Consider the following 26,142-nt stretch of genomic DNA (forward strand, 5'->3'; position numbering starts at 1 on the left):
GGTGACCCAGCCCCCAAACAACTACAAACCTTTGTTGTTATCACAACAAGCAGTGTTTTGTGCTTAATTACTAAGCAATTTAAACAACCTAATATATGTTAACAGGGTGAAAATAGTGTTTGCTGAAGGATGTACGTCTTAAGGCAGCTGCAAACGCGCTGACAAAGCGCAGAATAAACAGAGAAATGTAAATATTAGTGATGTGCGGATCGATCCTGAAATATCGATTCCTCCGATACCAATCATTTATGTTCTAGAATCGATTCTCACATTAAAATATCGATATTTTAGTAATTTAGGGTAAATTTGTAGTTTATCATTAACAGGAACACAGTGGAAAGAAACTATAACATTCGGATTTTCTACATTCAAAGGAACTACTTCCCCTTCCGCCTTTCATAGTTATGGGCGAAATACGGCTGTATAAATGTCTTGCAGCCGCTGGCGTGCGCACTCACAACAATGGCTGAGTGTAATTGGAGTCATCTGTGGACGTATTTTACCTCCACAAACAGCTGAGACGTGGTTTGCGATACATGTGGCAAAAAAGTGCTCCAAGAGTGAGGTGTTGTGGCCATACTTGCCAACCTTGAGACCTCAGAATTATGGAGATATTCAAAAGGGCTGTCACCGTTATTATTGACCGGCCTGGAAACAGCAGGAGTGTCCAAATTCAGAGGTTGCTTCCACCTGAGGACTCGGCCTTCGTGGTCTAAAGAAAGCCGGGGTACGTCATGCGCTTCCTCGGTGGAGTGAAACTCTGCCATCTGCTCCTTGCTCTCTAATATAACCGGGCGCTGACGTAAACTCTCCACCGTCTCTCACTTCTGTTTAATCATTTTCAGTTTGACGTTTATTCAGCTGTGTGGAATAATAAAGTTACAATTAATTTAATCTAATCTAATAACTTTAATCTCAGCCAAACCGATTTACTCACGAACAAATAAAACACTGAAAAAGCCAAACAATAACATTAAGTTATCAAAGTGACTTGTACATCATGTTTAACCCGAGTGGTGAAAGACCGCGGGGGTTTGAAGACGATGTGTCGGTCGGCTCAGATGTTTGAAGTTCACACAGCTACATTCTCACCTGAAAAGTTTTTTTGCGACCCAGGAAGAGAAATAAGAGTAATATTAAAACTAAGTAGCTGCCGCCATTGTTGGAAACTGGAATTGGCAGGGCCGCGCTATGAATTCTGCAATATGGTTTTTCAATTCTGTTGTCCGGGTGGAAAATCAAGAGAAATTCGGGAGAATGGTGGCTCCGGGAGATTTTCAGGAGGGGCACTGAAATTTGGGATTCTCCCGGAAAAATCGGGAGGGTTGGCATGTATAGTTGTGGCAACATCACTAACCTTGTCAAACACCTCAGAGTAAATCATATCACAGAATATGACGAGCGTATGTTGAGACTGAAGAGGAGGACAGGGACAGGTGCTGCTGGGGCGAGACAGACGTCTCTCACAGAGTGCTTTAGTGCTGCAGGCAGGCAACGTGTTCAAATAGCACAACTTCAGTTTTTTATTTCTATATGATGAACTCTGCATTATTAAGTGATAAGAACAAGTAATCTGATGTCCTGTGATCATGATGACGCTATAATTTGAAATACAATAAATAAAATAAGTTTTTGTATAAAGTATCGGTATCGGATCAGTATCGTCGACACCATCCTGAATACTACTTGGTATCGGATCGGAAAGGAAATCAGTGGTATCATCACTAGTAAATATTTCCTGCCAGCAGGTGTCGCTCAAAGCGGAAGTTTCCGTTTCGGTGGGATCACATGACTGTCTATGTCCGGGTGAGAGGTGAGGTTCTTGGTTTGAATACGCTGACAACACCAGTTTGTGTTTACACTCTTAATGTTTTATTTCTGACATTTTCTGAACGAGGCAACAGTTTAAGGTACGAACGAATGAATGTATGTTTCCTGGTGTTAGCATGCTGGCAGAAGAAGTGTGCTCCCCGTAGTCAGAGGACGAAACGGATTGTTGGAGCCATATTAGTCAGACTCTGGGATTATATCCGAGCAGCTACCTGCAGAGGGGAAAACTGCGCTTCCACGTTAACGAACATCCTGCTCAACAGTCAGGTAGTTAGTAGCTAGCTCATATGATGAGGAGGAAATCACGCCAGACCTGCAGAGAGACCAACCTCTGTTATAAAACGTCCTCCGCTTTATTTTGCTCTGGAAATAACGCTGCATAAGTATAAAACCTGCTTAAAACGATTAAACGCCTCAAAAGTCCTTCATAACCTTTAAAACACGGTGACCGTTAAGCGACGTACGTTGATCGTGACACCCAGTGTCAATAACGTAATGTACACATACGTCTCCATCCGGTCAGCTGCTACGCCAAATATGGATGTGAGCGTTAATGCTTCCCAAAAGCTACGTGGATGTTGCTAATCCTGGTACCCCAGGCAGGTTATTTACATTCAGCACAAATGTAAAGAAATTTGTGTTTTCTCAGTTATTTCTTTATTGTAACAATAATTGACGGCCAAGCATTTCAATAAAACAGAGGCAGTCAGAAGAAAACCGTTTCCTCACCCTGTCAGCAGCAGTTAGGAAGTGCAGCAAGGTTTGCAGGACGATGTGGCCGAAAGCTCTCGACCCAGACCGAACAGACTGCACGCAGCCAGACGGCAGTGCCGGTGTTTGCAACATGTGCACGGAAACCTGAATATGTGAAGGCACAAGTTCAGCGAATGGTCCAAATTCAGAGTTAGGGTTGTTACCGCACCAGCACTGACTACCAGTTAACTTCTAGTGACAATAGCAACGATTAGTTGACTGGTTGTGCACATCCCTAATCTAAAGTTGTTATGGTTGTGTGTAACTTTTAAATGCCCTATTTGCATCAGCCAAGTCAGCGCTGTGTGTTTATAATTTACCTTGATTGTGTTTCATTTCAGTTCAAGGTTGGACACAAACGCCAAACAGTCGTGTGACATTAGTATGTAGTTTTGGAGGCATCTCAGCTTTGAGGGCTGTACCATGAAGTAAGTTCAGCATAGCTAGTTTGGATCAGCTGGCTCGTCAACACCTGAAATCGCAGGTGGGTCTTACAACAGCGGTTTTCATATTTCCTGCTTCAGTCTCTGCGTGCACTTGCATAAAATCTGTGTGAGACATGTAAGTTTAGTTCTGCACAGAATGAACTGATTGTGTCCCTCCAGCTATGTCAGAGACATGAGGAGGAGTGGGTGATGGAGATCTGTGAAGACCATACAAAATACAGCACAAAAGATTTGCTGCCTTTTCTCCTTTGCCCCATTGCGCGCGCACACACACACACACACACACACACACACGGTCGAATAAGAAAGCACCTTTTTTTTTTTTTGCCAAAAAAAATTTATTGTTTATTTGTGTGTCCCCCCCCCCCCCCCCCCCCAAAAAAAAAAAAAAAAAAGTAATTAATTCACTCATTTGCTAAAGTCATGTGTGTCTCCTGGTGCACTGCAGACAGGTGGACTTCCAAACATGGAAGAAGAGTTGTTGATAGGCTGGCAGGAAGAGAAGCTGCATCTTAATCAGGAGGTGTGTCGGCTGCAGGAGGAGCTGGCAGAGAGTCATGCTGAAAAAGATGAGCTGGAATCCAGGAACAGAGCTCTGAAGGACAGGGTGAGAAGGGGCAGGGGAGTTTTGCTGATCATTAGACGAAGTTAAGCCTTTACATCTTTCTCTCTCCATCCTCCCACCAGCTGTGGCGGTCGTTGTCTCCCTCACTTGCTCTCTCTCTGCAACTAGAGGGTGAGCAGAGGGAATGGAAGAAGAAGGTAAGGGAGGGGAGAGAGAGGGAGGCCAGGCAGGCCCTGCTGATCCACAGGCTCCAGAACAAGGTGAGGCCAAACAGTAGTGCTGTACTCATAATTGGAGTAGATGCAGTGGGAGATGGAAAATATACTGATTGTGGTTTTATTGTAGGTGTTGGAATACAGAGAACGATGTCAGCATTTGGAGCTTCGGCTGCAGGATAATCATACACAGATGCTCAGCACCGAGGTCAGACTCAAGTAATAGTATTTGCAGTACCACTAACACACTGTCTGCTACGATACAGTAAAACTACCACAGTGAGTGTCGGCATACAGCTGTTGTGTGTTTGCTTTAACAGAGAATCATAGATGACTCTCTGGAAAGCGCCGTTCTCAGACTGGAGGAGGAACAACAGAGGTAAGTGGAGATGTCTGTCTGTGCTGGGTTAGACCTGCTGTGACCACATGAATTTAGACCCTCAAGTTCTGGTGACACGCCTGTGTTTGGAAATCAAAGCATGTAGAACTTAGAAACTATGATTCCCACAGTGTGCTGTGCATTGTCAGTATGTAGAAAGTACTGTGTAGTTTGTCTAATGAGCCTGGAAAGAAAAGCGTCTGGACTTCTTTAAGCTGCAGGTGTGTGCTGGCTCAGAAAAAGTCAGACATGCGAGTTACACCTTACAGCAGGTCTCCAGGGGAAGAAATAATCACCTGTGACAATCTCTGCTTCATACCAGCAAACGGTGGGAACAGTACAGAGGAATAAGCCCGAACTTGCCCCGCCCTCGTTCGTCTTCGGGATCATTTTAAATACCACAGGTGTCATCATTTGCTGCCGTTTAAAAACAGCATCCTCACTAACCTGTGGCATATATCCATCTGTGCTGATCTGACTCTGATCGTCAACTATAATCAGAATCATTTATGATTTTATTCATTTTTGCTCAAAAGTAAGTTAATGTAAAAGAGGTCGCATTGGCCTTACATGTAAAATGGACTAAAGAAATGGTGTGATGGGGTGAACTTTGACCCCAGAGTGTGATTATGTGCTTATTCAAAAACAGCATTCTGACTAAGGTTCAGCATACACCACTCTGTGCTAAGTCAAAGTATTTCCTGTTATTTTCAGTCAAAAACAGGGTGTCTGTGTAGAAGGTCTGCAGGCCCCAAACTGCAAAACGAGAAGAACATGAAACACAGCATTAACAATTTATACTGTATAGTTTAAATAACTGGGATCATTTTGACCCCAGAGGATAAAAGCAGGGCAGCATCAACAACTATTTATTGTTCTTGCTTTTAAGATGTTTCAGAAGTTCTCATCATTTCAAAATTGTGCAAACGTTTTCATGCAGCTGTGCACCAAAAGTGAAACTCTGCAAAGTTATCAGTGCTAATTACTGTCAAATCATTTTGCTGCTTCCTCCATGCCAGCCTCAGGCATTGTACATTTATGTGTTCATCAGTGTTCATGTTGGTCTGAATACTGAATTTTACAGAACACAACAAGCGATGTCAAAGTACAGAGAAGCTGAGGAACAAAGCTGTCAGGACCAGCCTGATGTTAGTTCACATTTATTATATAGTTCAGTGTAGTTTTTATACACGTCTGTGTGGTTAGAATGAAAAAAGTTCATGTGGTAAATTCAGCTCTTGATAGGAGGCTGAATCAGCGTTTGAGAGTTAATGCAATGATTTTATTTCTTAGGGTTATTAAAACACCTACAGTACAGTACATATACTAAACAGTCACAAAAATATTACAATATTTAAATGTAGCTTTTTGCTATTTTACATAAACGTGTATTGTTACTCACTCTAAGGAAACATTTGTTTAATCCTCTTGCTACATGCATAAGGACACTAAGAGAGTCTCGTGTCTGTCAGTCTGCTCCTCGGTCACTGGAGGAGCTTCTCCTCCTGAAACATGAATGAAATTCCACTTTCATGCGTCTGTTTATTTGAAAAGCAAACACAGGAACCATTTGTATTGAAGTTCTCCAAAGCTTTGTCTGAGTAAAGGTGCATCCATCCACTGAAGCTTGCAGTCCTTCATCTTTGTTACAGGTTTTCTTCTAGTGGCCAAAAGTCATAACATCATTTTATTGTATTTAAAAAGGCTTTATCAAACCCAGAGCCAGAATTACTGCTATAGCTGTTTCATTTAATGAAGTTCACTTATAATCGTGATTGTTCTACACAAATATTGTCAGTTTTTTCATGACAGTTTAAAAAAGAAGTTTGTGGTTTTATTTGAAGCTGCTGATTTAATAAATTATTGTCTCCCTCCTCAGGTCAGTCAGTTTAGGTGACACCAATAGTCTCCTTTGCAAGCAACTTGTCCAATCAGAGCAGGCCAACCACGCCCTGAAGGAGGACCTCCAGAAGCTGACGAATGATTGGATGACAGCTGTGGAAGAGGCAGAGCAGCGAGAGGCTGATTTGCAGAAAGAGCGAGAGGTCTGCAGTTTAATTGATTTTAAAAGTGACCATTCAGATGGCAGTTATTGTGTTTCTATATTTGTGTGTGTGTGTGCGTGTGTGTGTAGCGTCGGCTGTGTCTTGTGGGGGAGCAGCAGGCTTGGCTGCTGTCTATCTGGAGATCTGTGGCTGCTCTGAGACGGGACTGCCACGCTATGAAAACGGCTGCTGACAGGTACGTCTGAGGCGAGGCTGCTTCACTCAGAGCACCGTCTCTACAGTTGGTCCAGTTATTAGCACCACCAATCAGCATTCGGACGAATTCAAAGACCCTAAAGAAGAGAGAACTTTAGAAGAGGACAGGGTTCAGACCGTTTTCAAAATGACCAACCTGAGCTTGTAAACATGCTGACCCACCTGTCTGTGTCTGCAGGGACCTGTGGCAGCTGAAGGCCGAGTTTTCTCGCCTCTCATCCGTTCTCCTCTCCAGCTGTGACTCTGTCTCCTCCTCTCTGAGGCTCAGCACACTTTACATTAATCCTCTCTCCTTCTCCGCTTCTCCCCCTCTTCTCGCTTCCCACTTTCCTCCCTTTTCATTCTATTCTCCTCCTCCGTCCTCCGATCTGGCCCTTTGTCCTCCGAACTCTTCTGCACCTCCTCTCCTCTCATCCACAATGCGAATCTTTTCTTTGGGAGAGTTGGAACTCAAAGAGGAGAAGGATGAGGAAAGGAGGGACGAGGACGAGCAAGGCACTTCAGAGGTGAAGTCTGTTCAGGAGACTCAAGTTTTACAGCTGCAGCAGAGGTAAATTAGCTTCTACCAGACGTTCAAACACATCCTGCACCTCCCTCTGTTCTCCTCTCGATCATTCTCCTTTCTTTGCCAGGATTGAGGCGCTCACTGGCTCACTGCAGACCGAGGTCAGTCTGAGGGAGGAGAGCGAGAGGGAGGCCGAGAGACATAGAGTAATACAGAGAAGCCTGCAGTCTGTGAGCCATGCTGTGATCAAACTGGTGAGTGTGTTATGTTGGTGAGATGTCCAAGGACAGCGTTTCTATTGTCCTGTTTAACGAAGTCAAATAGAAACTGGATCACTGCTGTTGTTACATGAGTACAGTTATTATTGAACACGTCACCAGTTTTATCAGTCAGTCTATTTCTGAAGGGGGTGTTGGCCAGTAACAACCAGTAACAACCAGTAACAGCCCATCCAATATTCAAAGACATCAAACCATAGATGTTCATACATTAATCTGTAATAATGAGAAATGACACAGGGGGAAATATTAAATACTGAAATGTATTTAATGCTTTGTTGGTGACGACAGCTTCAAGACACCTTTTGTATGGAGAAATTGCTCAGGTGGGATTTTTGACGCGTTCTACAAGCAGCTTTTTAAATCCTGAAGGTTGTAAAAAGAACTCAAGTGCAGAGATTTTCATTTGGATTCAGGTCAGCTGATTGGCCGGCCAGCTGTAACATCATCTCTGAAACCAACTCACCGTCCTCAGCTGTTTGTTTTGCTAAAACAATTTACTATTTATTATATATTCGTCTCTATGAAGCATGCCAGTGCTGTATGCTGAAAAACAGCCCACAAACAGGATGTTCCCACCTCTAGACTTCACTGTGGGTTTGGGGTTTTGGGGCTGATATGCGGTGCCCCTTGACATCCAAACATGGTGGATTACGGCATCTACAGAGTTCATTTTTGGTCTTGTCTGACCAAACTAAAGTTTACACTCACCATTTATAGGCATAGAGACTTCCAGAGACCTTACACGTGGAAATCTTGCCACCACACTGGGAGAGCACCATGAGGTTGTCCTCAGGGTGCTGTATCACTTCGCTCCCACACTGCAGGCTTACTTGTGGTTCCTGGGATGTTCAAAAGTAGAATGGGAGGCAGAGCCTTGAACTTTCAGGTCCCTCTTCTGCGGAAGAAACTCGCAGCTTGGATTCAGGAGACAGACCCCATCTGTACTTTTAAGATTAGGCCTTTTTGACAAAGCTTGAAGTTGGGGCTGGATCAGGTGACCCAGCTTTATTTAAATCCCTGAAAGTGATGACGTCTCTCCCAGGGACATCTACCTGTATCTTGTAGAGAAACGCTCCCCTTATATTGATGCCAGGATTAAAGCTTTCAAAGTGTGTACAGCTGTGTGTTTTCGACCTAGATGGGTAAACAATGCCACTGTGTAGGAGACGAAGAACAAGAGGTTGTTCACTGTTGAAGCACAGGTTAGCGCTACATAGCTAGCTTCAATGAACTCGCACTCGTCTTACGTTTAGTTGACTTTGATATTTACTGTGTAGGGTTAGAAAAGTTGTGTCATAACAGTGAAGTTGACAGAGTATTTTTCCGACGTCAGTAAATCATTCCTGCAGTTTGAATGAGCCACCACAGGGTTGCTGTGGAGAAGCAGGGATCGGTGCGATTTGGCCCGTAAGGCGGGGTTAGGAGAGCTGTGTTCACATACGGGTGCCATACTCTGTGTTCCCTCTGGCAGCTGTAAACGAGCGTCAGTTAGTGCATCCACCAGCTCAGCAGCTGTCTGTCACTTTTGCTATTTTAAACTAAAAGATGTTTGAAGGATCCCTGGAGGGCAAAGGATGCAATACCGTTTTGCCCTCCAGGTGGGCGTGTCCCAGTAGCTCTGATGTCACGTGGAAGCTATGACGAGTCTGCGAGTGTGGGCAGGATTGGACACAAATATTGTGGGAGTGACAAACGGACAGGAGGGTAATGCTCAGAGGTAAAGTAGCCCCATGCATGGCTCTACTTCCCATGATGCAATGAGCATTCTTCTCTCACCATGTGTTTATACACCACTCTGCATTTAACGGAGTTATTTTTAATCTCTGGCTGTTTCTCTCTGTTATTGTAGGGTCTTTACCTTCCAATATACAGTCTATGAGGCGGCTGTTGTTGTGATTTGGCACTATAGCAATATAATTGAATTCTTGCAGTAGTTCGTGTTGATGGCTGGTCTACATGAAGCCCTAAGAGCCTCTGTCAGCAGCAGTAAGTGAAGCATTTGAAATTAGCTTGTGTTCTACTTTGTGTTCAGTCCAGAGTCCTGACCTCAGCCAGCAGTCAGTCGCTGAACATCTCCTCAGAGGGTGTCCTTAGCCTGGATCTGTCCTGCTTGCTTTCCGTCCTGTCTCAGACTGAGAGCGCCCTACAGTGGAGAAATGAGGAATTACAGGTAAACAACACAATATAGTTCTTATATGCAAAGTCACTACTGTTTTTATGATTGTGTCAGTGTAGCCACAATATCTGCCTCCTGATCCCTGATTGTCTACAGGTTTTCACAGTTTCTGTTGGATTGTGTGTCCACAGGTGTTTGTACTTTGCGTCGTAATAAAATGACGGTAAAAGGCTCCGCCCACTTCCTATCCATGTCTTACCATGCAACGACTCTGTGAATGGACTGGAGAAGTGTAGTGGTAGAGTCCTCCGTCAGGAATGAGATATGTGTGTCGACTTTTTATTCTCCCTTAAAATTATTATGCCATAACGCTGCACAGAGCAGCTCTGCTAACAGGTTATGGGCCCAGAGCAGCAGTAAAGAGATCCTGTAACTGCCAAAGGAAGGGCAGCGTTTCCTGAAACCGCAAGTTACCGGCAGGTGTTAAAAGTTTGGCACGATTGAGTGAGTAAGCGTTTTTGTGCATCATGAGCAGACGCACGGCAGAGTCGGGCAGTCGATATTCCCGTTTGCAGTTTGATGGAGATGAAAGGAAATATGAGATATGGGAAACGAAGTTCCTTGGTCATCTCAGACTACAAGGTTTGAAAGATGTCATCTTAAAGGCTGAGGGTGATGAAGAAGCCGATGGTGAAGATGATGACAAAAATGCAGAAGCATATGCAGAGTTGATACAATTTCTGGATGACAAAAGTTTATCGTTAGTTATGAGAGATGCAGTTGATGACGGACGGAAAGCCCTAAAAATTTTGAGAGGTCATTATGCAGGAGTGGGCAAGCCAAGGATCATAAGTCTGTACACCGAACTTACTTCTCTCACAAATGAAAAGAATGAAAGTGTGACGGACTATATTATCCGAGCAGAAGCAATTATCACAGCGTTAAAAAATGCGGGTGAGTCATTAACTGATGGACTTCTGATCGCAATGATAATGAGAGGTCTACCAGAGACGTTTAAACCCCTGATTGTGCACGTTACACAGAGCGAAGCAAAAACCACATTTTCAGAGTTTAAAGTAAAACTCAGAAGTTATGAAGAAACCGAGAGAATGCGTGCGGCTGTAACTGATGACAACGTAATGAGGACAAAAGTGCAATTAGACCAGGATTCTACTTCATGGCGAGCAGATGACCGAAGATCAAAGAATAATGAGATTGTGTGTTTTAAATGTGGACTAAAGGGACACACTGCAAGAACGTGCCGATCCAGAGTATGGTGCAGTTTTTGCCGGAGTAGTACACACAAAGATGCGACCTGTAGAAGGAAGCTAAGACGGGATGAAGCGAGAGGGGTTGTGGAGAAGGACTACGCGTTCAAGACGGGCTCCGAACCCCAGAGGGTCCCGGACGGCGGCCAAGAGATGCTGAATAACCAGCTACTGGTGGATACGGGAGCGACGTCACATATCTTTACGAAGATCGAGAGTTTTAAGACTTTTGATGACACATTTCGACCCGAGGCTCATTGTGTAGAGTTGGCTGACGGAAGGCGGAGCAGAGGAGCTGCAAAGCGGCGAGGAGATGCTGAGATAAGTATGATTGACAGTAAAGGACGCAGTCACAAGGTAACATTGAAACAAGCACTCTACATTCCATCGTTTCCACAGGACATTTTGTCAGTAAAAGCAGCTACTAGTAACGGAGCCACTGTGGTTTTCAAACACGGGGACAGTTTTCTTAAACATGTTGATGGAACAAAATTCCCTATATATGAACACGAGAGACTGTTCTTTATAAACACTGTGCAAGAGTTTGAAGAGAAATGTAATGGATGTTTTGATATGCAAACGTGGCATGAAATTCTAGGACACTGTAATTATGAGGATGTTCAAAATCTGCAAAATGTCGTTGATGGAATGGAAATTAAGGGTAAAATCAACAAAAATATGCAATGTGAAGCCTGTATACAAGGGAAGTTTACTCAAACTAGGAACCGAGAACCAGATGAAAAGGCCAGGGCAGCATTAGAGTTGGTACATACGGATTTAGCTGGTCCGATTACGCCAAACTCTAAAGAAGGGTTTAAGTATGTTTTGTCGTTTGTTGATGATTATTCAGGTGCAACATTTGTATATAATCTGAAACACAAAAGTGATACAACTCAAGCAACTGAAAGATTTATTGCAGAGGTGGCGTCATATGGGAAAATCAAGTGCATTCGTTCTGATAATGGAACTGAATTTACAAGCAGACAGTTCAGAGATTTATTAAGTAGACACGGCATTAGGCAGGAAACTTCGGCGCCATATTCGCCTCATCAAAACGGAACAGCAGAGAGGAACTGGCGTACACTTTTTGACATGGCGAGATGCATGTTAGTTGAGAGCGACTTGCCAAAGTCTTTATGGCCATATGCAGTACAAACCGCGGGAGTGATTCGGAACCGATGTTTTAACAAACGCACAGGTCAGACAGCGTATAAGATGTTAACTGGAAAAAGACCTGATCTTTCTAGAATGGAAAAAATTCGGATCATTGTGCTATGCTTATAAACAAAATAGGGGAAAGCTGGATCCAAGATGCGACAAAGGTGTTTTCTTGGGATATGACAAAAATAGTCCAGCATATTTGATCTATTTCCCAAAAACCGGGAAAGTTGAAAAGCACAGATTGATAAAAATACTAAATCCCGCGACAATGGATCAACAAACACAGAGTGATCAGATGTATGAAGATGAGGTTTATGAATCCAGAAAAGATGGTGAACCCAAACAGACGAAGGATGAGGATATTCCAGATGGTAGTGAAAGCAGTCAAACTGAGTCCGAGGTTAAAACTGATGATAAAGTAGATGCTGGAGCTACACGTTATCCATCCAGAATCAGAAAGAGACCTGATTATTTGAGTGATTATATCACGGATGTGAAAGCGTGTGAAAATGAACAGATGCAAACCAGTGTTGATTATTGCTACAGATTGTTGTGTGAAATACCCACATCATTTAGCGAAGCTATTGTGTCAAGTGAGTCAAAAGAATGGGAAAAAGCGATGAATGAAGAAATCCAATCCCTTAAGGAGAATGACACATTTACTTTAACCACTTTACCAGAGGGAAAGAAAGCAGTGGGGGGTAAATGGGTTTATGCCGTTAAAAAGAACTCAGACGGATCAGACAGATATAAAGCTCGATTTGTGGCTAAAGGTTTTAGTCAAACAAAAGGAGTTGATTATGAGGAGACTTTTTCACCGACTGCTAACTTATCGAGTGTGAGAGTTTTGATGCAGAAAGTGGTTCAGGATGATATGTTGGTTCACCAGATGGATGTAAAAACCGCCTATCTACACGCACCAATAAATGAAGAAATATATATACAACAACCAGAAGGTTTTGAGACAGAATCAAGTGAGACTAATAAACTGGTGTACAGATTAAAGAAATCACTTTATGGGCTGAAGCAATCGGGTCGTAACTGGAATCAAACCTTACATGACTATTTAAGCAATTGTGGATTTAGACAAAATATTGCTGATCATTGTGTGTATTCAAAAGAAACTGAAAGTGAAAAAGTAATCATCATAGTGTGGGTGGATGATTTACTCATTGCAGCTAACAATGAAAATGTGCTTTCAGGCGTGAAAGAAATGCTCTCTTCTAAATTCCAAATGAAAGATCTGGGGAAACTTAACCATTTTCTAGGAATAGATTTTCTTCAAGAAAAAGAATGTGTCAGAATGTCACAGAAAATATATATTGAGAACATTTTAAAGAGATTTAACATGCAAAACTGTAAGCCAAGGTTAACACCCTGTGAACAGAAATGGACTCATTCTGATAAATTCGAGACATTACCAGATGTGAGGAGATATCGTGAAGCGGTAGGATGTCTTATTTATCTGAGCTATTGTACGCGACCTGATTTAAGCTATGTTGTCAGCAAACTGTCACAACATTTCAATGCGCCAACTGTTGATGATTGGACAGCAGTGAAACATGTTCTGAGGTATCTAAAAGGTAGTCGAGGAAAAGAACTGTGTTTTAGGAAACGTTCAAGTGGAAAACTAGGTCTACAAGCATACAGTGATGCAGATTGGGCATCCGATGTTTCTGATAGACGCAGTATGACAGGTTATTGTGTAAGCCTAAATGAAAATGGTCCTTTGATATCATGGAAAACCAAAAAGCAGACAACTACAGCACTATCAACATGTGAAGCCGAATACATGGCATTAGCAGCAACAATTCAGGAGTGTATGTATTTGACTTATTTGATTCAAGATCTTGATGAGTTTGAGTATGAAATACCTATGATATTGGAGGACAATCAGGGAACAATCGCTTTGTCAAAAAATCCAGTGAACAGACAAAGATGTAAACACATTGATGTGAAATATCATTTTATAAGGTCAGCTGTACATGAAAGGAAAGTGCTCATTGATTACTGAACAACTGAGTCAATGGTAGCAGATATGATGACGAAACCAGTTTCAAAGTCTAAATTAGAAAAATTCTCTGTATTTGTGTTTGGAATGTAAGATGTTTTTTCCGGAGGATTGTTTTTCCCCAACCTGTGTACAAGTGGGGGTGTTGGATTGTGTGTCCACAGGTGTTTGTACTTTGCGTCGTAATAAAATGACAGTAAAAGGCTCCGCCCACTTCCTATCCATGTCTTACCATGCAACGACTCTGTGAATGGACTGGAGAAGTGTAGTGGGAGAGTCCTCCGTCAGGAATGAGATATGTGTGTCGACTTTTTATTCTCCCTTAAAATTATTATGCCATAACGCTGCACAGAGCAGCTCTGCTAACAGTTTCACACCAGTTTGTTGGAAAGTGTGTATTTGTCATGTGAAATACTTCAAAGTGCAGGTTTTAACACCAAAGTACTGAAGTAGTTAAAATTGTGTATACTGTTCAAAACTTCATGTTACTGAGTGTTGGCTGTGCAAACTGCCAGGATTAGTCCATCATCTTAAGGAGTTGTCTGTTTAGGCCCAGACTCTGCTGTAGTGTGTTACACTGATGTTCATGGTTCCCAGACAAAACAAGTCTGTGTGGACAGCGCTGTGCAGCTGATCCTAAAGTGACATGACAGCGCTTCAAACAAGTACGGACGGCTACATTGTAACTGAAAATGATCATTTTCACACATTTCTGATAAATTCAATTTTCCCTTAATGTTGTATTAAAGCGTAATTTTGTTGTAGGACAGCTCCTTAATTTTAACCAATTTAAATAAATTACATGAAATAAAAAATCATTATCACATTTAAAATATTGCAAATGTATTTTAGATGTCTAAAGTTACTCAGCCTGATGTTCATTATACAGTCAAAAAGCAGCACACGCACGCCTGCAGTCTGAATCAGTATGGTTATGTGTGTGCTAGTCAAAAGCCTTACTGTGTGCGTGTGTGTGCGTGTGTGTGTGCGTGTGCGTGTGTGTGCGTGTGTGTGTGTCAGGGGGCACAGCGATCTCTGCAGCAGCTCGGTGAGCAGAGATCAGCCCTGCACCTGCGACTGAAGCAGCTGGAGGACGACAACCAGCAGCTACACACACACAAACAACAACAGCAGCAGGAGCTCGGCCACATTATGGACGTACTGAGCAGGTTCACACAGAGAAAATCAATTCAGATTTTTTGCTACACTTTTGTGTCATTCATGCTTGTAAATGAATTAGTGAACGACACTGACAGAGTTGACAGCTCTGTATTTACCGATGTGTGTGACAGAGAGAAGGAGACGGCGTCCTTCCTGCGTCTGCAGGTCGAGGAGCTGCAGAGGAGGGAGGAAGAGCTGAGGAGAGAACATCACAGACTGAGAAAGGAGAAAGACGAACAGGAAGAGAGGAACAGACAGCTGCAGACAGAAATGCGCAGACGGTACTCAGCATAGGTCACCACTGCACTGCACTGTGCTTTACTGGTTCATCAGCAATGCACTGGTTTTGTTTCAGAGTTGAGACTGAGGTGTTGGAGAACGTCCAGCTAACAAAGCGGGAGACTTTGACCCAAGCAGAAATGTATAGTCTGAAGGTAAACAGGCTCAGTCACTCAAGCAGTTTTTATACCTGAACTGAGACGGAGCAGTGATGTGATATTTTACGTGGAGACCAAATATCAGTCAATGAAAAGCATAATAAACTCCTGCGTCACCATTCTGAGAGAACGTTAGCCCAGCAAACGTGGCATAAATCAACAAAAACCATCCAGCATAGAATGACAGACCTGCCAGTCGGACCCCGTTCAGTTACAGACTGATGACTGGCTGTGTGAAAAAGGTGATAAATCACATTAAATGTGATTCAAATACTACGCTTACTGCAAAATGTTAAAAATCACAATCATATATTGTGAAACTATCGTATTGTGGGCGATTTAGCTTTTCTTCCATTTAGCACACAGCAGGAAATGGTCCTCTTCAGAAACTGTTGTCACTAAAATAAGTAGTGCATCATTTAAAACAGCTGAACATCTTCTGGTGTCGTCGTCCTCTTTTCTCGCAGGGAGCACTAGAGAGGGAGCAGCTGGACAAGCAGCGAGCCGAGGAAGACGCTTCTGATATGAGAGATGCCTTACAGAAGGTACAGACATGACACCGAGAACGTGTCTGTCCTCAGAGGAAGACTCGTAGCTTGGTCATTTGCATAGAATGACGCTCTGGCTGCCATCTTTGTCTCATCAGTCCAGGGAGTGCGTGTCGCGTCTGTCGTTGCAAGAGAGCGCGTTAAGACGGGAGGTGGAGGAGGGACGGGATGCGCTAGACAAGCTGTCCACCCTGAACTCTTCTTTGGCCTCAGACAAGAGAGAGCTGCACAAACAGCTGCTGCAGGTACTCCTCCCTACATGCCCCTCTCTGTGGCTTCCAGCTTTAGTGTACATCATGTAAGTCAGTTCACGTGTCTGTTACCAGCTGGAGTCTGAGCTGTCAGAGGGCCAATCACAGCTGCAGGCTCAAAGGTCACAAGTCAGTTCCCTGGAGAGGGAAGTCAAGACCCTAAACATGGATTTCAGCAAGCTCAGGTGAGGTCAGTTTGCACCCAAGTCGTCAGGCCAGAACAGTAAAGTTAATTTGATTTCAATCCTGAATAATTAGTGTGAATTGTGCTGTGTCTGTTAGAGTACAGAGAGAGGCTGAGGAAGATGCTGTTCAGCAGCTGAGAGGACGAGAGCCAGAGGAAGACGGGAGCTTTCCCTCTGTGGGTGAACAGCAGGTGGATGACTGGTCCTTTCAGCATGCCGCAATGTGTGAGGAGCTGAAGGAGGTGCAGGACCGGCTGGGGCACGCAATGCAGGAGGTGAAAAATGGGAGCATACAACAGCAGGAGCAGCTCGGAGAGAGTAGGCGGCTACAAGAGGAGCTGGATAGTCTGCAGAAGCACAAGGAGCAGCTCGAAGTTGATCTGCAGGAGATCCGGTGCTGAGCACGCGAAATAAACTCAGGGTTTGTTTGTACGGGTCGCATCATACTGACATCCTGTTTCTCTCTGCCTGCAGGTCTCTGTCGCTGTCTGCCCACCAGCAGCTCAGTGAGCAGCAGAAGCGTCTCTCACAGTCAGAGGTGGAAAAATGTCAGCTGAACACACACGTCCACACTCTGAAGCAGGCCAAAGACACCTTACATGGTCAGTGACAGTACGCCTAAAGTCATAATATCAAACCTTTAAGAATAATGAAAACATATAAATGTGGCACTTCAAACCAAATTCCAAAAAAGTGATGAAGATATAAAAACAGAATGCAGATCTCATAAACCAACATTTTATTCACAACATTAAACATGTTTGAACTGAGAAAATGGGCCTGTTTTAAGACCACTATTAGTCGGTAACACATCTCAACAAAGGTGGCATCAAAAGGCTGAAAAATAAACAGCACCAGAGATTTTAGCTTAATTGGCAACATGATTGAGTATTAAAAGACATCTTAGAGAGGCTCTCTCCCAGGGTGACCGAGCTCTGACTTGCCTCTCTTCAACCAGCTTCTCAGATGTTCGATGGCTTTATTGCTTCACAGGACTCGTTGTAGTGACTGGGCCCCAGAGCCCCTACACCCCACCTCCACAGGTTTGCAGCATGGCTTTAACCCCTGCCTCCAACAGTTGGCTACCACGTCTGCTTATTTCCCCTCTTTCTTTCCTGAGCCTCCTCTAAGCAGCTTTCCCACGGGACAAGCAACATGACAGGTTTAGACTCCTCAGACAGCAGCAGGCTTGAGTGTGCTGATCACAGTCCTGTCTCCCTCCAGTCTCCCACTGTTCCCAGCAGCCTGTCTCGAGACCACAGCTGCTCTCCTCCTCGGACAGAGTTGTGAGGATTGACTCGATAGCTCTGAGGACAACATGTCTCAAACTTTCTAACGTCCACACACACTCTGATTAAATGCAGTGTGAATGAAGTCATCCCAGTGAACACACTCAAGTGAAACATATCAGTTGTGCTGACATTAATAGGAACAACAGTGATTTTCATGTAAAGTACTTTAGTTGTATTTAAAACTTTTTTTGTCTTTTTAAAGGGGAGATCCAGTGTCTGAGAGGCGAGCTGGAGGAGATGATGTCCAGGGCAGAAGATGAGAAGAAGAGGAGAGAGATGAGTGAGGAGGAGAGGAAGGCACTGCAAGAGGACATGGAGAGGATGACAGAGGAGATAGAGAAGCTGAGGAGGAGGAGGAGGGAGGAAATGGAGAGGAAGGATGAGACGGAGACCGAACAGGAAGAAAGGAGTTTCTTTAGTGAGAACTCGGGGAGAAGAGAAGGAGCTGAGGTGCTGAGGATTTGCATTGAGGGATTAACTGAGGAGGTGGAGGAGAGGCAAAGAGAAGAGGAGAAAATGAGGAAGGAGGTAATAGAGATGAAGACTCGAATCAACCTCATGATAGAAAGAGTACAGCGATTAGAGGGAGAGAAGGAGGAACTGGAAGAGGAGGTAAGGAGGACAGAGGAAAGGCTGAGAGAGGAGAAGGAGTTTTGGGAGGAGAGGAGAAGAGAGGAGACGAAGCAGAGGGACAGAGAAGTGGAAGCCCTCTGTGAGCGGATGGAGAGATTGAAAAGGGAGGAGGAAAGGGAGAAGAAGGTGGACCAGCTGAGGACAGAAGCTGAGAGGGACAGATGGAGGGTGAGAGTGGAAGAACAAGAGGAGGAGATTAACAGACTGAAAAAAGAAATCTCAACATCACAAGAGGATGAAAGGAGAAAGAAAGACAAACTGCTCGAGGAGAAGGAGGAGGTGGTTGCAAAGCTGCTCGAGAAGCTAAAGGAGAAAGCGGCGGAGGCAGAGCTGATGAGGCAAAGGCTGAATGTGGCCAATGAGAAGTTTAATGAATTTAAGGCAGAGGCGAAATGTAAGGAGCAGAGCCTGGAATTACAGGTGAGGGAGAGAGAAGAAGTAGGGGAGGAACATCGGGAACATCTGAAGGAGGGGGAGGAGGAAGGAGAGAGGGACCATCGAGAGGTGAATGCCAGACTAAAGCAAAAGGAGGTGAGAGGAAGTAGGAAAGGTATGGAAAAAGATGACACGATCTCCTCCCAGGTTAGGGAGCTACAGGAGGGACAGACAAAGAGCGAGGGAGCAAGGAAAAGAGTAAGAGAAATGGAGGAAGCCCGTGACAGGCTGCAGGTGGAGATAAAGGAGTGGCAGGAGAGGGCAGAACACAGCGAGAGTGAGGCTACAAAGCTTAACCATATCTGTGTGGAGCAAGAGGAGGAGGTGCAGCGGTTAAGAGCTATACTGGAGGAGAAGGACGAGGAGAGAAGAGAATGGGAGGCACTAAGTAGAACCGAGAAAGAAAACACGAGGAGACTGCAAAGTAAGCTGATGGAGGTCGGGGAGGAGAAGAAGAGATTAGAGGAGAAAGTTAGGGAGGCCGAGGAAGAGAGAGAAGCACTTAGGAGAGCTGGGGAGGAGACAAAGAGGCTGGAGGAACAACTGTCTGAAGTAGAAAGTGACATGAAGGACCAAAGAGAGGTGCTGAGGAAGACGGTGGAGGAGAAGAGGAGACTGGAGAACACGCTAAAGGAAGTTCAGGAGACGACGAAAGGAGAAATGGATGAGCTGATGATACTGAGGGAAGAGAAGAAACGTCTGCAGGATAAATCGATAGAGATGGGAAAAGAAGCTGATGGACCAATGAGAGCCAAAGAGCAGCAAGCAAGGCTGTTGGACACCGAGGAGGAGGAGGCGTGGACTCTTAGGAGGGAAGTGCAGAAGGAGATGGAGAGAAGCAATCTAGAGATGTCGGTGCTTAGGGAGGCGGTACAAAAGGAGAAAAGAAGGAAGGAGGAGGCACAAGATGAGCTGTTAAAATGGAGAGAAGAAGCACAATATCTCAGAGAGGTGTGGGGAGAGGAGACGCAGGAAGAGCTGAGGACGACTAAGATGGAGTTACTGGTTATTAAAAAAGAGCTGCAAAAAGAACAAAATGAGAAGGAGCAGATAAAGGAGAAGCTACGGAGGACGGAGGAAGAGGTGACAGCTCTCAAGGAGGAAGTGCAGGAGATGGAAAACAACAAGCTGACAGAGACGAAAGATGACTTTCCTCAGGAGGAGTTGAGAGGAGTGAAGCAGAGCGTGGAGGTGATGGTGCGAAACTCCCTGCAGGTACTTCAGTCTGTCAGTCACACAAACACTGTAGAAACACAGTCATCCTGACAGTGATACTGCTTGAACTGAAGAAACCAGCCTGAGGTCAAACTGCTTGAACCCTCTGTAGCAGGGGTGTCAAACATACGGCCCGCGGGCCAGTATTCTGTCAGCTCCAGCAGTAACACGAACCATATATCAGTAAGAAGAACAACGTGCTGTCGTTAAAGTAAACCTCGTGTACTCACTGTTTGTCGTCTGTACGCTGAACTGAACGCTGGAGTTATTGTGACTAAAGCATTCTGCATGACTGAACACAGGATGTACAATCACATCCAGCCTGAGAGACGATTTCACACGTCAGCGAGCCTGATCGTCATCACTGCTGAGAATCCATGCAGGCAGGGGTGGGACTTTATTTTGATAGGCTCACCATGTGGCCAATCAGATGCACAGACAAACTGGGATCATACCATTACCAGTCTTATGGAATCTCAAATGGTTTGACTTTCCAAAAGACACCAAGTGTAGGTGTACAGGACAGGTACGTAGAAAGACGGGAGAGCAAGCGTGTTGGGAAATAGTGAAGGAAGGCGTGAAAACGTGCAATGAGCAAACATCTGGCTGCATTTCAGTGACACTGGGTGTCTGGATGAGTCTGTGTGCTTGAAGCCATTTGTTAATTCTTAACTTGTTTGATTTCTCACCACAAACAAGCACGAGCAGAAATTTTGAACTTTAACTGTTTGTTTTTCACTTTCTGCTGTAGAACGACTGCAGTTAAAAACCAAAGGACTGTCTGGGCAGTAGGCTGCCAGGACTTTGTCTGTAATTTTGCACATTTCTCAGCCCGTGAAAGTTTATCCATTAGTCAGACCTCAGATTCAGGAGGAACAATGTGGTTTTCACTGTTGTCTCAGAACACCTGACCAACTCTTTATCCTCTCAGGATATTTGAGGTGCAGGAGAGTTTGCACACGTGTGGGTTTTGGCTTGGAGAACTTGGGCAGTTTCTTGGGCAGTGTCCTATTGGGAGTATGAAATGTCTGGCCTGTTGTTACGGGCCACTCTGTCCCTGTACAACCATAGTGAGGGCTTGGTTCATATTGCCGGCAGTAAGACGGTTTCATTTTTGGTGGGTGTTTGACTCTGTCAGGCTCCCTTTTGTCATGATTGTGTTCATAATATTTATGCACAGAATATGTAGCTATAGCCAGGTGGTGGAGGGTCTCCCCCTCGGTGGCCTCAGGATTTCGTCTTTGCTTTTGTGGACGATGTGGTTCTGTCGCCTTGGCGACCTCCAGCTTGTGCTGAAGCGGTTCACAGGCTGGGATCCCATGTTTTACAGTTTTGGGTCGTCGATCTGTAGTTTATAGCACTCTCCCGTGTCCCTGTCTTCTGTCACAGCAACAAACACCAGTGACACAGTGCCAGTGAAAACCACATGCCCCACCCATCATGATTCCAGCTGTCCACCCAGAGATTATCCAGATATTGTTTTTTGCAACCTGGAATGATCTCAAGACTCTTTACAAGAAGTAACAAAGAAACAGGTTATACCTGTTAATGAGTGAATTCTCTAACTGAAGCCTAAAACGTGTGTAAGTCCTCGTATAGTGTTTGTTCAATGCCTGAACTCTGCTATCAGATCAAACTGTGAATAATAGCACTGCCCCACTACACTGATCATTCAAACTTGTGTTATCAAGGATTTTATTGAAGTTGATCACAGGGTGTTAAATGCTTCTGAGCTGAAAACGTGCTACATAAGTTCACAAAGATCTGGGGTTGAGCTTAAGCATTATTATAAATAACGTCATCTTGTATATGGGTTGCATGTAATCGCTATGACGCTGTTCTGTTAATTTGACATTGTAATGTAACTGTTTTTATTGCTGATGTGCAGGTGGACACTCCGAGTCAGAGCACAGAGGAGATGGAGGAGGACCGGGATGGAATCGGATTAGCTGGATCACAGCAAACAGATGCAGCTTTGGTGGGCTATAAAAGGAGATCTGATACAGAGGTCAGTTTGTGGTCATGCTGTCAGTGCAGCTGTACTCAAAGTGCATCGACAGGAAACGGGTTGTAAAGTGGAGCTGTGTGGGGAAAATGTGTCTGCAGGGTTTGAAGGAGAGACTGACGGTCCTGCAGAGTCTGGTGGCTGAACTGGAACTGGATCAGAAACGACTGAACAAGAAAAACTTTCATCTGGAAAATCAGAAAGACAAACTGAAAAGAGCGACACACACACTGAGAGAGACGCTGCAACAGGTATACACAACAATGAGACAGGTACACGTGCACGCACCCAGAGAGACGCCGTGTACACTTCTACATTAAGCCACAGGTACACAGCAGGATGCAGTTTGTCTTAAGTGACCTGAGTTGATTGCAACCACATCCCAGCAGATGTGCCGCGGAGCTTTAAAGAAACGTTGCCGTGTCTTTGCTCCACGTCACGTAAAATAGTGTTGGATCTATTTTTAACACAAGAAGTGTCGAGTTGCACACAGCAAGGTAAAGTGGCAAGAACTAGGACCCAGGAGCAGCACAGAGAATCTGGTCAAACTATGTTCTGATATAGGGTATAATCTGGTCACCATATTTGCTCCTGGTGTAAACAAAGGGCAAAAGAAGTCTGAGTCACAGACCCAGTGTGAGCCTAGGACGAGACAGATTTCAATATGCAGAGACACCACCTTGGCATACTGAGGCACACAACACTAAGAAAGGTATCCAGATACACAGCAGACACACTGACGTGAGTACACATTATTGTGTATTTCAGGTGGAGGAAGAGCGCTCGAGGCTCAGACAGCAGCTGAGTGAGAGCATCCAGGTGAGACACACAGTTCCCTTATTACAGTAATAATTACAGGTTGTGTTAGTGTAAGTGCATTTGTCCAGACTATGAGGTGTGTGTTTGTGACAAATGTCAATAGAGGCACGTGTGGTTGCAAACCTATTGTGTGTTTTAGGGGTCTTTAACCACCACAGAAGAGCAGCAACTGAGGAGCAAAGTGAGGGAGCTGCAGGACCAGGTGAGTGCAAAGTACCAAAAAGACTTCCTGGTGTTCTGATGTCAGGTGGGTGCTGATGATGTCTCTCCTCTCCTCCAGGTGAAGCAGCTCCAGTTTGCACTGGCTGTCGGTCAGCAACAAAGGGCAGAGTTCATTCAGCAGTCCTCCCGAAACAGCCAGTCAGTGCTCTCTCTGAGACTTGACCTCAGTGATTCACTAGCAACTATCACACAACATCCAATCCCATCCATCCTAGAGTCTGAGACACAGCGATTGGATCGTAGCATGAGGGAGGAGGAGCTCAGAATGTCCTTCAGCCAGCTGTGAAAATTCAGGACCAAATGTTCTTAATTACTTTACACTCATTAAATTGAGAGGTAGAGCCGTCTTGAACATTCAGGTCTCTTCTCTGTGAGCTCTTTACCTCATGTTTATTTATTTAACCTTTATTTATACAGGCAGTCCCACTGAGACCTGCTGTCTCATTTACAATAGAAAGTATAGGCTCTGCCTCGTACTCATCCAAATAGAGCTCTTCCTGTCAGAGGATTCAAAGCAACTAATTAAAACCAGCCAATCAGAATACAAAGGGAAATAATGCACATACACCTGCTTTTCTTGCTATTAAAGCCAAAACAACCTTTTCTGCATTGTTAGAATTACACAGAACTAACACGATTTAATAACAGTTCTGGTGATTATTGCTGCATCGTAGACATTACTTTGGTCTTCTTCTGTGACCTCATGGTTTCTTTTCTCTGCATCACACAAAGCAAAGAAATTCTTATTTTTCAAATTATTGTCAGTGTTTCTGCATATTTATTCTTCTGTTTTTGTTCTGTGGTTATACTGGTCATGTTTCACATGCTGCCACTTTAATACTTTTGTCTCATTTTAGTACCATTATTTCTGTATACAGTCATGTAATAACAACAGCACTTTTTACAGCCACGAAGCTTAAAAAGCTGATAAACGTTTACAGTCCAACAATGCCGCTTATTTATATTTGTTTGTTTTAATGCGCAGCTCTTCCTCGAGCATAAACCCAGACTCACCTGAGTCAGTGGCTCAGGTGAGTCTGGGCCATCATGTTGTCTTTTCTAGATCCAAAAGAGACAATTTTTTTAACACTACCTTATTAAGGTGGCCACCCTGATTACCAAGATGTATTTATGAATTGCACAGGTGTAAGGTGTACCCATTTATACTGAGTACTAATATTAATAAAATAATTGTCACTCTGCAAAACTGAAGGATCATGGATGCAATGTTCACAGCAGCTGTGATGCTTGGACACTGATTAATGCAGAACAAGTGTCACAATTGGCCAGTCTGAGGGGAAGTGCCACTAAATGTTTGCTCCAACCCTGAAATACATTGCAGTGCCTTCCCACAGTCCTCCAGTCTGAGCTTACACAGGCTCATGTTGAAGTCAAAGGTCAACTCGTGGTGTGTATTTGTGTGTAAATATGTGCGGCCAGCTCGAGGAAGCGTCCCGGGGGGGGGAGGAAGCTGGTTTAGACAACACCCTGAAATCTGAGAGCTGCACCTGAATCAGCTGACGCGCCCTCCAGTTCATTTCCTGTTTCATCAAATCACTGTCAGTGCGTAGAGCAGCGAATTAACTTGTACAAGTTTACATTTTTACAAACACTGAAATCCCAGATTTATGATAGTTTGCTGTTTTTATAGTTATTCATTTGTCAACATAAGAGCGGAGACGGTGATTACATCACATATTCATCATCATCTCGTCTCATTTTCTGTTACACATTAATCTTGAGTGATTTGTCTTATAAGCTGACTGATGGAAAATTGTCACAGTTGCATCTTAGATGTAAACATGAGGCTAAAATGACTTTAACACTGAACGTGTGTGAAGTAAGGTTTAAAATGCAGCTGCAGACACTTTGTTCTGAACATTAGTTTGAGGTTCAGGTGTGATGCACAGCCCGGACAGCTTTAGTTTGAACTTAACAGCTACTTTTAAAAGTTATTTACTTGTATTTTATAATAAAATTATTCTAAAGTTGTCAAACATTTTATGCTGTCTGATTGTTGAATTCACAGAATGATACTGAAATAAATCATAAATGCTATTTGGATTTTTCTTTGTTACCTTTTTACAAAAATATATTTTAAGCAGCAGAAAAAACAAAAGCTTGTAAATGTTTCCAAAGTGGACGCGGTGGCAGATACCAGTGTGAGAAAATCAGAATAAATGAACATGTTAATAGTGTTTGTTTGTTTTTCGTGGAAACCGGGTCCAAATGGCTCTTTGGGGCTCAAAGGTTGCTGATCCCCTGGCTTAGGAAGACAGAGCCGGAGCCCAGTACGGGACACCTGCCTCTACATGCTTCACCTCTCGCTATCTGTCGCTGGGACTGTAAACAGTGTGGATGTAGATTCAGCACCTGACCGGACCTGCAGTGCAGTACTGAAACAGTTTAACGTGGAGCGCAAGAGGGTGGACCGAGATGCTGATGTCAAGCTGGGCGAAACAGCAGTGCTGTCCCTGTGATCACCATTAAAACCTTTACTGGGAAAAAGCGCGCAGGAGTCCTTCATCAAAGCACCTGATCAACAAACGACGTGAAGTTGTATTAAAATACTCTGGTGAACTGTTAACTTTGATACCATGTTTCAATTATAAGGGTTTCTAAAAGCTGAAGCGAACAGGGCTGAGTCTAAAGGGGGGCACGAGGTGTACTAGACCGTATTTACTTCAAGGTTTTCAAACCTTTTTCAAGTGAAATGATTTAAATTGCCGTCTCAATTAAATAGAATCAATGTTTAAAGTATAAAAATAAAGCTTTTTTCACAAGCCAATAAAAGTGTACCGGACTGGTAAAACACTGAGCCTCTGACCTGAGTGGTTTATTATTAATATTAATTAAAGTCTACACCATCATAACATCTTGTTTTCAGCAGCACAGAAACGTTGCACAGGGCAAACTCCAGGATGCTGATATGCTCCCTTCTCTTCACTGCAGCCTCCACATTCTCCTTTAAAGGCTTACAGACACAAACTCACTTAAACACACAGAAACACATGTAGAAAAACTCAAAGCCTTCCAATGAGAAACCTTAGATTTCATATTTTTCTTATTTTATTTGACTTTGACTGTACTTGAGAGTATTTGTATATATCTGGATCTAAGAAAATGTTTTCTTAAAAAATAAAATGTA

At 43.9% G+C, this 26,142-nt stretch overlaps 1 protein-coding gene across 6 annotated transcripts; it reads left to right on the forward strand.

The window, feature by feature from the left end:
* Nucleotides 1-483: 483 nt before the first annotated feature.
* On the forward strand, nt 484-26,006 carry LOC308410491 (uncharacterized protein). 6 transcript variants are annotated; one of them, XM_080903831.1, is made up of 25 exons: nt 1,764-1,813; nt 2,925-3,067; nt 3,478-3,636; nt 3,717-3,854; nt 3,940-4,017; nt 4,130-4,188; nt 6,068-6,233; nt 6,323-6,429; nt 6,628-6,999; nt 7,082-7,208; nt 9,268-9,405; nt 14,812-14,960; nt 15,084-15,233; nt 15,308-15,386; nt 15,857-15,934; nt 16,036-16,182; nt 16,264-16,373; nt 16,471-16,767; nt 16,848-16,975; nt 17,868-19,948; nt 21,837-21,956; nt 22,055-22,204; nt 22,722-22,772; nt 22,912-22,974; nt 23,053-25,998. In XM_080903831.1, exons 3-25 carry the CDS (start codon nt 3,496-3,498, stop codon nt 23,278-23,280), a joined length of 5,157 nt encoding a protein of 1,718 aa, XP_080759957.1. In that variant the 5' UTR covers nt 1,764-1,813; nt 2,925-3,067; nt 3,478-3,495; the 3' UTR covers nt 23,281-25,998. The 6 variants fall into 6 exon arrangements, with proteins under 6 accessions (XP_080759958.1, XP_080759957.1, XP_080759955.1 ...); XM_080903829.1 differs by having other exon boundaries at nt 1,813-1,910; XM_080903830.1 differs by lacking the exon at nt 1,764-1,813 and adding an exon at nt 1,958-2,097.
* The last annotated feature ends 136 nt before the right edge of the window (nt 26,007-26,142 follow it).

This window comes from Rhamphochromis sp. 'chilingali', assembly GCF_963969265.1.
Source record: "Rhamphochromis sp. 'chilingali' genome assembly, chromosome: 14".
NCBI classification, from domain to species: Eukaryota; Metazoa; Chordata; class Actinopteri; order Cichliformes; family Cichlidae; genus Rhamphochromis; species Rhamphochromis sp. 'chilingali'.

Excerpts from the sequence above, each read along its gene's own strand:
- LOC308410491 (XM_080903828.1), top strand. The coding sequence starts at position 1,921 with ATGAATGTATGTTTCCTGGTGTTAGCATGCTGGCAGAAGAAGTGTGCT. Across the intron at positions 4,189-6,067 it reads CTGGAGGAGGAACAACAGAG|GTCAGTCAGTTTAGGTGACA; the intron begins GTAAGTGGAGAT and ends CTCCCTCCTCAG. Across the intron at positions 16,976-17,867 it reads GGCCAAAGACACCTTACATG|GGGAGATCCAGTGTCTGAGA; the intron begins GTCAGTGACAGT and ends GTCTTTTTAAAG.